Source organism: Desmodus rotundus, chromosome 7 (assembly GCF_022682495.2).
Source record: "Desmodus rotundus isolate HL8 chromosome 7, HLdesRot8A.1, whole genome shotgun sequence".
Classification (NCBI taxonomy): Eukaryota; Metazoa; Chordata; class Mammalia; order Chiroptera; family Phyllostomidae; genus Desmodus; species Desmodus rotundus.
This window is the reverse complement of record NC_071393.1, coordinates 62,382,223-62,397,027: the sequence shown is the minus strand read 5'-3', so window position 1 is coordinate 62,397,027 and position 14,805 is coordinate 62,382,223. Positions and strand designations below refer to the sequence as shown.

Genomic DNA, 14,805 nt, shown 5'->3' with positions numbered 1-14,805 from the left:
TCAAATCCCCTCACCCGGCTTCTCAGCCCTCTCTCGGTGTCTCACTGTAACCTGGTCTCAGCGTCTCCCTCTCCATACCTCTCTGTGCACCACAACTCTGTCCTGCTTCTCACTCCTGCTGTCACTGCAGTTCCCTCCTCCTTGGCAGGGCACAAAATAACAGCAGTTGGGCTCTGGGAGGGAGAGGAGAGATGAAGCAGCCCGGTAGGAGGGGTACAGCCAGAATTCCAGGACAGCCCCTCCGGAGAGTACTGAAGGCTGGAACTGGGACCACAGAGATAGGGTGTGTGTGCGTTTGTGCAAGAGACAGCTCCTATAGCCCTTCCTCCTCCTCATTCTTCCCTCCTTCAAAGTCCCTCACACGTCTACAGCACTCTGAGTGGCATCTTTTCCATTGTTAGGAAGGAAAGCCCTTGTCTTTTTCCAACAATTGTTTTGGTGGGAAAGTGCTTGGGTCAGTCACTTTTCCTCCTTGGCCTTCCAACCTTCCAATAGCTTCATTGAAAGGGACTGGATTAGTCCCTTTAAGGCTGTCTTCACTTCTGACTCTTATGAGTGGTCCCTGTTTCCTGAGAACTACGGAGAACCAGCAAGAACCCAGAGGTATCCCAAGCGACTGTAGGGAGAACTGCGGGCAAGTGGGCGGGGCCGAGGCGGGGGCGGGGGGGGGGGGGGAGGGCCGAGAGGTGGGAGGAGACTGGCTGGGCGGGGGGGCCTGCCCCGCGAGCGCCGGGGCGCCTAGCGAGCTTAGTCCGGGGAGGAGCTCGGATGACTCCGCCCCCGGCCAGGAAGTGACTCCAAAAACAGTTCGTGATGTGAAGAGAGGTCCCCGTTGGGTGAGAAATCCGGGAAGGCCCGCCCAGATTCGATCCCCCCTAGTCCCCAGTCTTTCTCCGCTGGGCCCGGGCCAGGGGCGCAGGCGAAGTTGGGGCCGACGGACACCTAGAGACACGGGCTCGAGAGGACGCAACGGGTGGTCGAGGCGGGTAGAGGTGGAAGTCGGAGGCCTCAGCGCAGTGCGTGGCCGGGGGCGGCGGCCGCCAGAAGCTGTAGGCGGGGCTCGGTCGGGCCCCTGGGCCCCGGGTGGGGCGCGTGGCGCAACCTAGTGGGTGGCAGCGGATGCGGAGGGAAGGGGAGGCGGGAATGAGAGTGGCTAGAGCCTTGAAAATGGCAGGCGAGGGGCTCCAGAGTACAGCGCAGTTCAAGCCTTGGTGAGGATCCATTTTAAAGAGGACGTCTTCAACCCAGTGATTGCAGAGCCCCCCGAGGAGAGGGACTCTTTCGTCACCCGTCCACCCTTTTTGGACCCAGACCAAGCTGGAGCACCCCCCCCACCCCCCCCCCCAACCCCCGCCCCTGCTCAGGGCTGTGGTCATCCTTTTACAAAGCCCAGACGCTCATCCCAGAGAGACAGCCTTGTTTATCCATGACGTCCTCTTTGGAGAGAAGGCACATGCCCCTTTAATCTGAAGTTCCCTTCCTACCCCCAAGATGGCCCCAGATATCCTGGGTTGTTTACCAGATTTGTAACTAGGTGCGACCTGTTGGTAGCCGATGTAGACCGACAGACCAAGATTTGGGTTGAGGGGATAGCGAGGTTCTGAGCTGCCTTTCCTACTTCCAGGTCTGGGCGGACGAGCAGCCATGCCTACCTGGGGGGCTGGCTCCCCGTCCCCTGACCGCTTTGCCGTGTCTGCGGAGGCCGAGGACAAGGTACGGGAGCAGCAACCCCATGTAGAGCGCATCTTCCGCGTGGGGATGAGCGTCCTCCCGAAGGACTGTCCTGAGAACCCTCACATCTGGCTGCAGCTGGAGGGCCCCAAGGAAAACTCCAGCAGAGCCAAGGTGAACACCCCCTTCCTGACCCTTCTGGGAACAAGGACTCCATCCCCCTCTCAGAGGCCTGGGAGAGGAGGAGCTGGGAAGGATCTCCACCATTGTTGGTCTCATGGCAATCTCCGTGGCCCTGGGCTGTGAGACACTCTCCAACTTTGTGTTTGTTTGGAGTTTTGGTTTTATTTCTGCTGTGATGACCTAGGATCTGCCAGGGCTTGGAGACATGTTGCTTCAATTCAAATGAGCTAGTGCTCTTTGGGACAGTAGAGAAAATCCAGTTGGGCAAGCAGGCCCCACCAAGGAATTCACTGTAGGGGAGGCCAGGTCTGGGTTCCAGTACAGCTTTACTGCCTACCAGTGCTTTGACCTGAGTTTTAGTTCCCTTATTTATAAAATGTGAATAATAGCAGTACCTGCCTTTTTGGGCTTATTGTGAATGAGGTAAAGCATGAGTTCAGTCAAAGTTGGCAATAGTGATAATTATGATGGGAATATACAACACACACATATAAATATTTAGAGAAACAGTCCTGTAACTAATTAATTATGATTGTATCTTAACGGCAGTCAAGTTCTAAGTGGAAATACTAGCCATGGCTGTCAGCTGGAAAGCTGAAGGAAGTGAGATTCTTGATCCCTTTTTAACCCTCACCTTTGTCAGGATCTGTGTGGCTCCATTGTCTCCTGAGGCATCCTGGAGCTCAGGGGAGAGCAGTGAGCCTGAAGATTTCTAGTAGCCTCCTTTTTTCCTACCTTTCCCTTTTTTCCCCCAGGAGTACCTGAAGGGTCTCTGCAGCCCGGAGCTGCAGGATGAAATCCACTACCCACCAAAACTGCACTGCATCTTCCTGGGGGCCCATGGCATCTTTCTTGATTGCCTGGCTTGGAGCACATCAGCCCACCTGGTACCTGGGGTGCCTGGCTCACTGATGGTCAGTGGCTTGACTGAGGCCTTCGTCATGGCTCAGAGCCGAGTGGAGGAACTGGTAGAGCGGCTGAGCTGGGACTTCCGGCCAGGGCCATCTGCTGGAAGCTCTCAGTGTGCTGGAGTGCTGAGAGACTTCTGTGCCCTGCTGCAGCCCCAGGGGGATCCCCACCGAGAGGCACTGCTGCAGCTGCCCCTCCCCGTCCAGGAGGAACTGCTGAGCCTGGTGCAGGAGGCATCCAGGGGGCAGGGGCCCCAAGGGCTTCCTTCCTGGGAGGGGGGGAACCCAGGCCTGCTGGGTGCTCCACACCAGGGAGTCAGACCTCCCCTGAGTGAAGGCAGGGGTTCCCTAGACACTGGACCTACAGGGTGGCAAGAGTCAAGGGGAGAGAGACATGCTATGGAGAAGCAGGGAGGGAAGCAGGGTGGTCCCAGGGAGATGGATTTGGGATGGAAGGAGCTGCCAGGGGCAGAGGCCTGGGAGAAAGAAGTGACCTTCAGGTCACAGTTAGGGGGAGGAGAGGCAGGGCAGGAAGGGCTCCTGAAGGGGAAGGCCTTGGGGAAGGAGGGGGTGCCTCAGGAAAGAGGAAGGTTCTGTATACAGGATGAGCCTCCTGGTGCCCAGGGTCCCTGTCAGAGGGCAGCTCAGCTCCGGGGAGCCTCTCTCCTCCAGCGGCTCCACAATGGGGAAGCCTCACCTCCCAGAGTGCCTAGCCCGCCGCCTGCACCTGAACCCCCGTGGTACTGTGGAGACCGAGGAGACAGGGGAGACAAGCAGCAGGTTGTGGCTCGAGGTCGGGGGTCTCCATGGAAACGAGGCACCCGGGGGGGCAACTTGGTGACTGGCACACAGCGTTTCCAGGAGGCCCTACAGGACCCTTTTACCCTGTGCCTTGCCAATGTACCTGGCCAGCCAGATCTCCGCCATATTGTCATTGATGGCAGCAACGTGGCCATGGTGTGAGTACCAGGCGGGGATGAGGGTCCTGGGGAGGGGGATGAGATGGGCAGTATTGTTCACCTTGGGGACATGTGCTGAAGGGTGAGCATTCCAGCCAGGCTGCTAGGCTCTCCTCTGGGGCCTCAGAGTGCTGACCCCGTCCCACTGCAGGCATGGCCTCCAGCACTACTTCTCCAGCCGGGGCATTGCTATTGCTGTGCAGTACTTCTGGGACCGTGGCCATCGGGACATCACTGTCTTTGTGCCTCAGTGGCGCTTCAGTAAAGATGCCAAGGTCAGAGGTGAGTTGGGCCTTGTCTTTTTTATGTCCTGGGATAGACCCTGCTTTTACCTTGAGGATAACCACGTTCTGCTCCTCTGTTTCTAGAGGGTCACTTCCTGCAAAAGCTCTACTCTCTCAGTCTGCTCTCCCTCACTCCCTCCCGAGTCATGGATGGCAAGAGGATCTCCTCCTATGATGACAGGTACTTGCTTTTTTCCTGGACCCTTCAAGGAGCTCAGGGGGAGATGGAAGGAGAGCCAGAAGCTTCTGACCCTCTGCACTGTTTCTAAGCCTGGGGATTGAGCAAAGGGCCAGTTAGTCCACCATGTGCCTCTATGACTGGGCAGGTAAACCTGCCCGCAGGTGAGATGAGATGATTGGTAGACAACTGTGTTTGCCCATTCATCATTCATTTTTCATTCACCAAACTAAATAGTGCTTTGCATTTATATAGTGCCTTACTGTCTAGAAAATACTAGTTTAATGGAAAGACAGGAAAGCTGATGACATGAATAGCTGACAATGCCTTCTTACAACCTAAATTTCCAAACACGTGGAGAAATTCCCCCAGTGTTCTGGAAAAACCAGAGTCAATGTTCCAAGTACCAAGTCAAATGAAGAAACACAATCCATGCATAATAATGTAAAACATAACATAAATAAAACATGGCATTAAAGAGAGATCACTGGACCTGGAAATTGATGATCTGACTTGGAGCCCCAGGTTGCACTACTCATTGACTCTGACTGTGGACCAGTCTGTTGCTGAATTAACCTCTTGTCTCAGGCTCCTCTTCCATTCATTCATGCTCCTTGTGACTCTCTAAAGAACATAAGCTATGTGCTTTTCTCACTCAAGGTGCTAGGCAAGAATACAGCGATATCCCTTAACTGTTCGTGAACCCAATCAAGTGGAGCAGAGAGTTATGTCTCTGTGGTACAGAAATGGAGCTGAGGGTAAGAGTGGTTAACTCTCCTGGCAAAGTCTGATAAGTGGCAAAGGAAAAATGAGAATTTAAAGCTGTGTCCTGGGATAGACCCTGCTCTACTATACCTTGCAGGTATAGGGTCACTTCCTGTGGAAACTGTGTGGGAAATGGGCAGATTTTAAAAGCTTATTAACCAATTAAAAATGTTTACAATGAAAGTTCTCTATTCTCTTAGTATTTTCAGTTAAAAAAAAAAAACTGATTTCCATACCACAGTGATTATATATTTTATCTTTTCAAGTACTTAAATTTTTCTCCCTAACAGGTAAACAGTATTCTACCAAAAGACAGTTCCCTGTGTCCCAATGCTTTTGTTTTATGTCTAGATTTCACAGATTATTTATGATGTGTGGAACCTCCTATTTGTACCAGCATTTACGTAGAACTAAAGCTGAAGGTTGAGTCATTTGCTGTGAATTTTAAAGGCATGTGTCCATACAGTTGTGTAGGTCCTGATAGGCTGACAGCACGACCTGAACTTAGAGTTTTGAACAGTGACCAGCAGTCATGCCCTGCACAGGCATACTGGGTGAATACTGTTGAACAACATGTGACGTAACACGGTGATAGTAACTGTGCTTAGCCTGAAAATACCATTTGTATATTATATGATACCATAAACAATTCTACATCATCTCCTTAGTTTGTTTCCCAGACAGTAACTCAGAACCAGACATCTGTCACCCCAAATCCTTTTGCTAGTCCCCTCGATACCACAGTGTCTTTCAAATACTGACTTCCCACTTAGTGCTAGCTGTGTGGCTTTCAGAAAGAGGTGGGAATGTTGGGAATTTGATTTCAAAGAGCCACAAAGAAACTATAAACCAAACACTTCAGTAGCCTGGAGGAAGGGGAAACTGCTTCTGGCTGGGGTTTTGTGGGAAGGGAGAGATTTGTGTTTTCCATGCTAGAGAAGGATATGGGATGGGCTGGATCTCTGGGTTTCTAACCGTGTTTGAAAAGATCCTCACCAACCTTTTCATGAGCCCTCCCCTGGTTCCATGGAATCAGGATTACTCGGGTGGAGCCCAGGCATCTCTTTTTAAAAAGTTACTCTGGTGATTCTGTTCATCAGTGGAGTTTGGGATCACTTTCCAGCTGGAGGGAATAGTTTAAGAAACATAAAGTGAGAGAGCATGTTTGACGAGCGGGGTGTAATCTGATCATTGATTTGGCACTAGCCGAGAGTACCTTTGGGAATACTGGGACAGATAAGGCCATAAAGGGGGCTGGATCAGGGTTCCAGAGAGGCTTGGCTGCCAGGCCTAGGCATGTGGACTTTATTCGGGAGGTAAAGGGCAAGTATAGAAGAATGTTGTGTGGCTGAAGGGCATGTTCTTTTGGGGGAGGGCAGGAGGAACTAGAAGGTGGTAAATGTCAGGGGGCAGGGGACCCCCTTATCAGTATCTCAGGTGCAGTGTCTGAATAGCTAAGGTGGTGACAGTGGAACTGGAAAGGAAGGGGACAGAATGGAAAGCTTTTCACAGGAAAAACATGACAGATTTGTGACTGTAGGGTGGAAGAGCACAGAACCAGGGCTAGATCTTACTGTCTTCCTAACGAAGCACTAAGTATTGGGTGGAGGATTGTGGTGAGTGGAGGGGAAGTTCTTGGGATTCCACACTGGATTCATCTTTGTTTTCTCTCTAACCCATGACACTTGTATGCAGTCCATCCTCTGGTGGCTGGGTTAAGATGAGGGGGGCAAGGAGGGATAGATCTCCATCACCAGGAGTAGGTCATGGGAGATGATAACACTCTTTGGGGTTGAGGCTTTGGAGAATTCCAGAATGTCGTGGTTTCTGAGACAGGTTCATGGTGAAGCTGGCTGAAGAGACCGATGGGATCATTGTCTCCAATGACCAGTTCCGGGACCTGGCGGAGGAGTCCGAGAAGTGGATGGCAATCATCAGAGAGCGGTGAGGGGCATCCCCTGAGAAAAGGGCTCGGACTCAGACTTTTCTCTAAAACCGGTTCTGCTCTGCCACTGGGTGAGGACTCTGGAAACGGGCATGACAGTGGCTTGAAGGATGGTAGCTTACAGCTGCTGGTGGGGTTAGTCTCAGCTGTTTGGGAGATGAGCAGGGGCCCCTCTTTGACCATTACGTTTTCTGTCCCCATCCAGTCTGCTGCCCTTCACCTTCGTGGGAAACCTCTTCATGGTCCCTGATGACCCACTGGGGCGAAATGGCCCCATGCTGGATGAGTTCCTGAAGAAGCCAGTCAGGTAATGCCCCAGTCTGTCCTAGGTAGCCCCCAGCCCTGGCACCCTTTCTGTAGGGGCCTTGCAGGCCTGGAGACTTGGGAGAAGTGTGACCTCAATCTGGGCCAGCTTAATTCTGTAGTGGTTTAGGTTGCCTTGGGCTTGGCCCTAACTGCTTCCCTGGAAGCCCTGACACAGACCCTCCAGGCTGGGAGGGAAGCTCCTGTTTCCTGTTTCCCCTAGTCAGTGTTTGCTGGAGTTATTTGGAACGTGGTCGCTTTTACTTATAGCCACTGGTATTCAGCACTCCCTCTGCTGGGCCATTAAGTGAGTAATTTATTAGACTAGAACTAGATTATAATAGTGGCAGGGTTCACCTTCCTGGTTTCAAAGGTCTCCCCTTCAGGAGTGGGTTGATACTGCTGCTTAGTGGTCAGCTTGGGGAACTTCAGAGCCAGGAGCAGGCAGGGCAGTTAAGAGCAGTGGAATGCTGGGAGGCCCACTGAGCTCTAACTTCTCTCCAGGATGTACATCAGCTCCTCTCTTCTCTCTGCTTCTTCCTAGGGTACAGGGGTCTTCTAAGGCTCAGCATCCTTCCAGGGGCTTCACAGAACATGGTAATCAGCAGCAGGGGAGAGAGGAGGAGGAAAAAGGCAGTGGTGGCATTCGGAAGACCCGGGAGACAGAGAGGCTCCGGCGCCAGCTGCTGGAAGTGTTTTGGGGCCAGGATCACAAGGTGGACTTCATCCTGCAGCGTGAGCCCTACTGCCGGGACATCAATCAGCTCTCTGAGGCTCTGCTCAGTCTCAATTTCTGAGCCTCGCTGGCCCGAGTGGCTGCCTCCCCATCAGCATCAGCCTTGCCCAGCTTAGCCTCTTCTGTGAGGATCCCTGTGATGCTCAGACCCTGACCCAGACCCACTCTGAGTTGGTGCCTTGGGTCAGGGAAGGACTGAGGGAGAGCATTCCAATGATCTTGCCTGGGGCACTTTGGGGACAGGTCCATAAAGTGACCCGATCTCCTCCTGAGGCAGGACCTCAACCAGCTCTCAAGAGGTTCTGTTCTGTTCAGCTCCAACTCCTCAACCTTAGTACAGGGTTTCTGTAGGAAGTGGGGGCTGCCGGAAAGGGTAAATCCTGGGGACTCGGACTGCCAGCTCCTCCTTGAAGCTGAGTTGGGGATGGAAGCTGGAGTAGGTGGGAGAGGAATGAAGACAGGTGATAAGAAAGCCGAGCCTTTCCTACTACTGGCTGCTGCTCTGGATAGCCAGAGGACAGGATGCTTCCCAGGCCTGGCAGAGCTCCTGGGAGCCTTGAAGGGAATGCTGGGCCCTGGAAAGGCTAGTGTGATGGGGTCTGGGTCACAGTGGCGCAGCAGGGAGCTGGTGGGAAAGGAAGAGGGAGACTTGGCTTCTGGTCTCAGCTGTGCCTGTCTGTGACCTTGGTTGAGCTACTTGGCCTTTACTTCTGCCTATAAATCAGATGTATAAATACCTGTTGGGAGAAATGAGAACATGGAGGAGGGCTCTTTGGAGGAAAAGTACTTGGACCAAGTCTCAGGTGTGTCTGTCTGTGACTGCATAGGCTTCCAAACCCAAACCTCACTTTCAGAGAACTGGGAGTCCCCTGTCCCCATGGCCTGTGCCCTAGATTTTAACACTGCACCCTCATGATGTGCCCTATAATGGCTGCGTCCCTTTTGGGCAACCCCCAAATCCACATTTACAAAACAGTTAGTTAGGGGTGACTGTTTGCATTACCAGAATACTCTCAGGGTTCCTCTAAATGGCAGCTCTCCTGTTGCATTCGTGTTTACAGATTGACGAATGTGTCAGAAAGTCCCCTGTTCAGTGCACGTGTGGTGTAGCGAACCCAGTGGAAGACATGCTCTGCAATGACAATGTGATCTAACCCTAGCGTTTTCTCTACAGAACACGTTGCATAAAGTGAGGCCCACTTCTGCTTTGTGTGTGAGTATATATATGGGGAGGGGGGTTACAGAAGTTGTATCTAGATGAACTAATTATCTGGAAAATGAAAACTGAAGAATTATTAGAATAGGAGATTCAGACCAACTGCTGTGCAGTTGGAACATTCTGCCCTGATTCCTACAGGTCATTGTCCTGTATCTGCTTGAAGTCCTCTTGTGCCAGGGGACTGACTGCTTCCAAGTAGTCCTTCCCCTAGTGCAGCCCCGATTTGTGCTTCTGCCCTTGAGGCTGGTTATTCCTCCAGGAATAATATGGGGCTGGCCAACTTCCTAGAGTCTGACACTGGATAAAGAGGAGGGACAGGGACCACAGGGTTCTGTGTTGTCTCGGCCCTCGGGCAAGCCCCTGGGCACGATCCTTTTCAGACTCTGGCTTCTGCTCCCTGAGCAGCACTGGGAGTTGAAGGCTGCCACCCCTGTTCTTCATTCCAGCAACTAGTGGGAGCTGAGTAGTGATGGAGAGGGTCTCTGGGTCCTAGTGTCTGCTCCTCCTCCCTGTTGTGATGTGTACCTCTAGACCTAGTCAGGGAGATAGGAGACAGTGACTCCAAGTCTCCTTGGAAGAAAGGTGATTGATTAATATGGCCCCAGTTGGGGGGCTAGAGGAACTACTGGTCAAGTTGTGGCAGGTATCAGGGTAGGTGAAAAGGGAGAGGGTCTTAAATGAACACTTGGGATTTCTTTTTACCTATTAGGATTGTTTGTAGTTTTTGGTAGTTCCTTGCCCCTTTCACTTTCAACGATGGTGGCTGTGAAGTAGACCCGAGGTTTCTTTCCTTTTGTGCATGGGACTCTGGTTGACTGAGTAGCCTCAGTGAGATGTGAAGCCAGTCCAAAGCTTCTTACAGACAGGGTTGTTGGCTTACTCCTGCTTGATGAACTGGGACCCCTGTGTGATTGCTTTATTAATTCACTGCCATTCAGCAACAGACTGAAGGCTGTCCTAGACTTGGGTCTCATCTCTTCCTCTGCTGGCATCCTAATGGTACCACATGCACAAGTTGTAGGGTGACCACAGAACCCACTGGAAATGGATCATCACCTCTCGTTTTCTAGTGTCTGCCATTTCCGTAACTTCATGCCCCATATTTGTTACCAGCTCCTTGGAGGGAACAAAAAGGGAGGTAATTCCCATTGTAACTTTCAAAACCCCACATAGAGGGGTCTTCTAGGGTGACACTCCTTGAAATAAGTTCAAGGAGAATCTAGGCTAAAGAGATGAGCCACAACCAGTGAGATAATTTATCTTTATTGCCTAAACTGTAGAGCATTCACTGCATAGCAAGAGAAACAGGGCAGGAATGGGTCAGGTAGGGGTACCGAACTCGGAGATTCTTTCATAAGGAGTTGAAGATGTTACGGTCCCAACCCGATGAGACTGCACCCTTGAAACAGTGGACAGGCAGTTAAAGTGCAGCAACAGAATGATGAGAAAGGACAGGGAGAGAGGAATCCCCAAGAACCAGATGGGTTCACATTGCAAGTAAGAGTACCTCATCCTCCTCAGTCAGTCCCTACCAGGGAAGCCTCTGTTGAGGGCCAGGCCATGGGCCCTGCCATGAGCCTTCTCACTTAGGCTATGACTTCCTTCAAGGCAGCTCCCAGCTCTGGGAAGGAATACTGGTAGCCAGTGGCCAGTGTCCGCCGTGGGATCACCTTCTGGCCCTCCAGCAGCATCACGGCACGTTCTCGCCCAAAGATAGCTTGCACGATAGTGCTAGGGAGAGGGATGAAGGCTGGGCGGCCTAGGGCTGTGCCCAAGGCCTGAGCAAACTCAGCATTTGTAGTGCTGTAGGCTGGAGCCACACCATTCAGGATGCCCTGCACGTGGCTGGCTTCAATAGCATGGGCCAGGATTCCCGCCAGGTCCCCAATGTGAATCCAGGGGAAGAACTGTTGGCCTGAGCCGATGGGGCCCCCCAGGCCCAGGCGGAAGGGTAGCAGCATGTGACCAATGGCACCGCCCTCACGGCCCAGCACAACCCCTAGAGCAGGCAAGAAGGATGGTATAGGGAGACCCCTCAGCCTCCAGGCAGCCTCACTGTGCCTTCTATTCCCCCTTCCTCATTCTTTTCCCATGCTGGCTTAGCTATGTAGCAGTCGAGGGGTATAGCTGTCTTGGGGACTTCCCATCCTCCCATCTGCAGGTTGGCCAGAAGTGGGGGCATTCTCACTCAGTAAGCTCTGCTACCCTCACCCCCAACTGTCCCAGGACAGAGAAGACATTCCAACCCCGCCTGATAGGCAGGCCCCTTTGTCTCACCAGGGCGTACCACCACCTGGCGGGTAGAATCTCCAGGAAGCCTGGCTGCAGCCTCCCATTTGGTTACGAGGTTGGAGAAAAAGTCAAAATCCCCTCCTGGGCTGTCTTCATCATACTCAGCAGTCAGGCTGGGCTGGTAGTAAGCTGCCAGTGAAATAGCACTTGTTTGCCTGGCTGGCCTTGGTCCTGCCTGGTCTTTTGCAGTGAAGGGCCCCCTTGGCCTAACCCACCTTGGCCCTTGTGGTCTCATGGGATGGAGCCGTGGATATTTTTCCCTTGAGTGTCACCATTAGCTGACCTGTTCCTGCCCTCGAGTAACTTAACTTTTTGCTGCAGGGCTAAGCTGAGACACTGATAGAGTGTAGTTCAGAATAAATACATGGGTGCCAGGCAGAGTTTTAATCTCAGCTCCACCACTTTAACTATAACTTTAGGTAAGTTACATAACCTCTCTCTGCAAAATCTGTACGTCTTTAAAAGGGGAATAATAGTATCTACCTCATAGAGTTCTTGTGAGGATTAAATGCTGTAATGTGTGTAAAACACTCAGTGGCTGGTATATATGCCGAAATTGTTTGCAGTTATTTGATCCCAAAGGTGAAATACAAGAATCAGAAATTCTATTCCTAAAGAACTTTGCTGTGAGAAGCAAGGGACCTGGGAGTAGGTGGAATTTTTCCTGGCACTCGGGGCAGTACCACTCCACCCTCTTTCTCTGAGGGTCCTGTTTCTCAGTGAAAGTACACAAAGGTTAGGAGAAAGATGCATGGATCAAGGGCCTAGGAGGAAGACTTCTGGGCATGTATACCTTGATGGGCCTGAGCTACGCCTTCACTGTGTACTCCCCTCTCCTGGTTAACATAAGGGGTTAGTGATTTGGGGCATACCTACACCAGTGACTAAGACCCAGGCCTGGGGGGGTTGTGGGGCCTTGGTGATGGCCCTAGCCAGCAGGTGGGTGGTCTCCAAGCGGCTGTTGAGAATCTCTTTTTGGAAGGCTTCATTCCACCTGCAGGAGAAACAGGAAATAAGCCACTGAATACATGCATGCACATATCTCTTCCTCTCCCTTTCCTTGGGGCCTGTCCATGTCCATTTCTAGTAAAACCCTGCATTGTGGTTTAGAGAAACTGTCCATCTCTCCTGGAGAGGGAAAAAGCATATCCTTTTTGGGTGTCCTGGGTTATAAGTGAGGACTATAGTCAACTGGCTGAGTGGGTAGGAGGGAGGGTGGGTTTGGAGGAGTGGGGCAGGATAAATAATTAAGGATCAGGCAGCTCCATTCTTCACATCTCGGAAGGTCTCATCAGAGTGTACCCTCTTCTGCTCTAGAGGATATCAGTTTTAGGGTCAGCAGCAACTGACCTTCGGAGAGGGTTGAGGATGTTCTCTCCAGCCAGGTTGACGGCCGCATCGCAGCGGGGTAGCCCCGACGTAGCGAGCTCATCCTGTCAGAGAAAAGGTCACAGTGCCAGCCTAGCCCTGTGGCGCTAAATCGGGCCTCCCCCTCACCCACCAGCTTCCAGAGGGTGGACATACCCACGTGATCCGACCTGGCCCTGGCTTTCGGGAGACCAGAGTCACTTCATGGCCTCTGGCTTTCAGCAGCTGGATGAGGGCTGTCCCAATGAAGCCCGTCCCTCCACCTGGTCAGAAAATACAAGGTGTTTATCTTCCGGGCAGGCGTGCCTTCTGTTCTGGCCTGTGGCCCCGTCTTCTGGTGCCGTCCCATTTGACCCCAGATCTCTTCCCCTCTTTCGGCCCCGTCCCTGCGACACACAGGTAACACAGGTTACAGGGATGAGGAAGATTTCGGCTTCAGTTAGGACAAGGCCAGGTTGCCGGCGCACGAGACAGTACCCTCCATCGGGGCCCACCTAATCCTTAACGCCTGGTTCAATCTTTTTCCATAAACCCGCCTCCCCCATTTGTCCCACTCTGCCCTCCCTCACCCACGAGCACCCGCATAGCAACCAAGACCTGATAACGCCTGCGCGAGATGGGAACCCACCCCCCACCCCCTCTGCCGCGCGTGCGTCCTTTGGGCAGCGCGCTCCAATTGGAAAGTGGGCAAGATCGAGACTAGGCGTGGCTCTACCCGACGACCCGGAAGAGTTCAAAGCAAAGCGACTTGGCCCGGGTTGTGTAGGTGGGGGAGGGACAGGGAAAGGGGCGCTGTCCGCTAAGAGGTTGGGGGAGGGGCCGAAGAGGGGTGGTGGAAATGACCCAGGGTCTGGAAACGAAGGGGAGGAAGTGGAAAAACGAACGTGTTAGTGTAGAAAAACACCCTTGACCTAGAACCTGAACTGTTCGAACCGTCACATTCTTAAGGTCCATTTAACTTGGTGGGTCAGTAATCCAAAAGAATCCTTCCACCGTTACAACGGATTTGTTTTTAACCGGGCTTTTATTTTTTTCTTCTACCGGTTCCTTCCTATCGGCATTTAAACATTCTGTGTTCTCTGCTAATGGCCTCTGTCTTTGCCTTCATTGCCAAACTTCTAAATGATGAGTGTCCATTTTCTACTTCCCAAATTCACCGTCATCTGTCTCTGAGTTTATCATTCATTGCCTTTCTAGCCAAGATCACCAGTTTCCCATGTGTCACCAAGTTGATTGCCTACTTTTAAGCCCTTTTTCTTGAACTCTGTATCACTGGACATGTGCTGACTCCTCCCTCCCTTTGGAAATGCTCATCTCTTGGCCTCAGTGAAAACCGCACTTTTCTGGCTTTTTCTCTTAACTCTTCAGTCTCTGTTGCTTGCTTAGCCACCTCTAAGGTTTTAAAATGTTGGTATTCCTTAAAGCTAGGTCCTATGACCTTCCTCTCTTCCCTCCATACACTTACGCCCAAGCATCTTCTTCGGTGAACTCAGTTACCAGTTTTTCAAAGACGATTTGCCAAATTATGCACCTTGAATCTCTCCTCTGAGCTTCTGGCTCCTGTAAAAACTCACTAAACACCTGTTCTTGAATGTCTGAAACCCTGTTGATTTTACTTACTAAATATCGCCCATCTTTTTATCTCTGCCACCACCACTCTCCTCCAAGATGTTATCTAAATTTTTATGTTAATTCCATAATAGTTTCTAATAGGTTTTCCTGCTTCTGCATGTTTCTCCTCACCAAACTGGTCTGCACATTTAAGAACATGTGGGAGGAACACTATGGTGGCATATATATCCTAAAAAACCCCTTTAATCGCAAAGTTCCTGGTTATGCTGGATAAAGTTTAACACATCTCCATTTAAATACATTTGTGAGTTAGCTGGAAAACAAAGGAAAGCCCCAGAGAACAAAAACAAAGTGTGCCTTGGGACTGAGGCTACTTTGTGATTGGTTGTCAGTTTCAGTAACCCAGAGGCTTGGGTGACAGG

The 14,805-nt window shown here is 51.8% G+C and overlaps 2 protein-coding genes across 6 annotated transcripts; one reads left to right on the top strand and one right to left on the bottom strand.

Annotated features, from left to right (window-relative positions):
• The first annotated feature begins 763 nt into the window (after positions 1-763).
• Positions 764-9,136, top strand: KHNYN (KH and NYN domain containing). Of its 5 annotated transcripts, none has more exons than XM_024556321.3 (8): positions 764-836; positions 1,625-1,845; positions 2,610-3,721; positions 3,873-4,003; positions 4,090-4,186; positions 6,785-6,892; positions 7,099-7,200; positions 7,741-9,136. In XM_024556321.3, exons 2-8 carry the CDS (start codon positions 1,645-1,647, stop codon positions 7,991-7,993), a joined length of 2,004 nt encoding a protein of 667 aa, XP_024412089.1. In that variant the 5' UTR covers positions 764-836; positions 1,625-1,644; the 3' UTR covers positions 7,994-9,136. The 5 variants fall into 5 exon arrangements, with proteins under 5 accessions (XP_024412089.1, XP_045047749.1, XP_045047755.1 ...); XM_045191814.2 differs by lacking the exon at positions 764-836 and adding an exon at positions 843-982; XM_045191820.3 differs by lacking the exon at positions 764-836 and adding an exon at positions 843-1,016.
• A 1,262-nt stretch (positions 9,137-10,398) lies between these two features.
• On the bottom strand, positions 10,399-13,436 carry SDR39U1 (short chain dehydrogenase/reductase family 39U member 1). The gene is made up of 6 exons (XM_024556341.2): positions 13,381-13,436; positions 12,968-13,074; positions 12,794-12,876; positions 12,316-12,437; positions 11,429-11,572; positions 10,399-11,150 (listed from the first exon to the last, which is right to left on the bottom strand). Exons 1-6 carry the CDS (start codon positions 13,394-13,396, stop codon positions 10,738-10,740), a joined length of 885 nt encoding a protein of 294 aa, XP_024412109.1. The 5' UTR covers positions 13,397-13,436; the 3' UTR covers positions 10,399-10,737.
• Between the last annotated feature and the right edge of the window lie 1,369 nt (positions 13,437-14,805).

What these genes read in the sequence shown, in the direction of transcription:
- KHNYN (XM_024556321.3), top strand. Translation starts at nt 1,645, where the DNA reads ATGCCTACCTGGGGGGCTGGCTCCCCGTCCCCTGACCGCTTTGCCGTG. An exon ending in TAAAGATGCCAAGGTCAGAG is followed by an intron (nt 4,004 to 4,089) that starts GTGAGTTGGGCC and finishes CTCTGTTTCTAG; the next exon opens with AGGGTCACTTCCTGCAAAAG. An exon ending in ATGGCAATCATCAGAGAGCG is followed by an intron (nt 6,893 to 7,098) that starts GTGAGGGGCATC and finishes GTCCCCATCCAG; the next exon opens with TCTGCTGCCCTTCACCTTCG.
- SDR39U1 (XM_024556341.2), bottom strand. An exon ending in ATCCTCAACCCTCTCCGAAG is followed by an intron (nt 12,438 to 12,793) that starts GTCAGTTGCTGC and finishes TTTCTCCTGCAG; the next exon opens with GTGGAATGAAGCCTTCCAAA. An exon ending in GGTCTTAGTCACTGGTGTAG is followed by an intron (nt 11,573 to 12,315) that starts GTATGCCCCAAA and finishes TTTCACTGGCAG; the next exon opens with CTTACTACCAGCCCAGCCTG.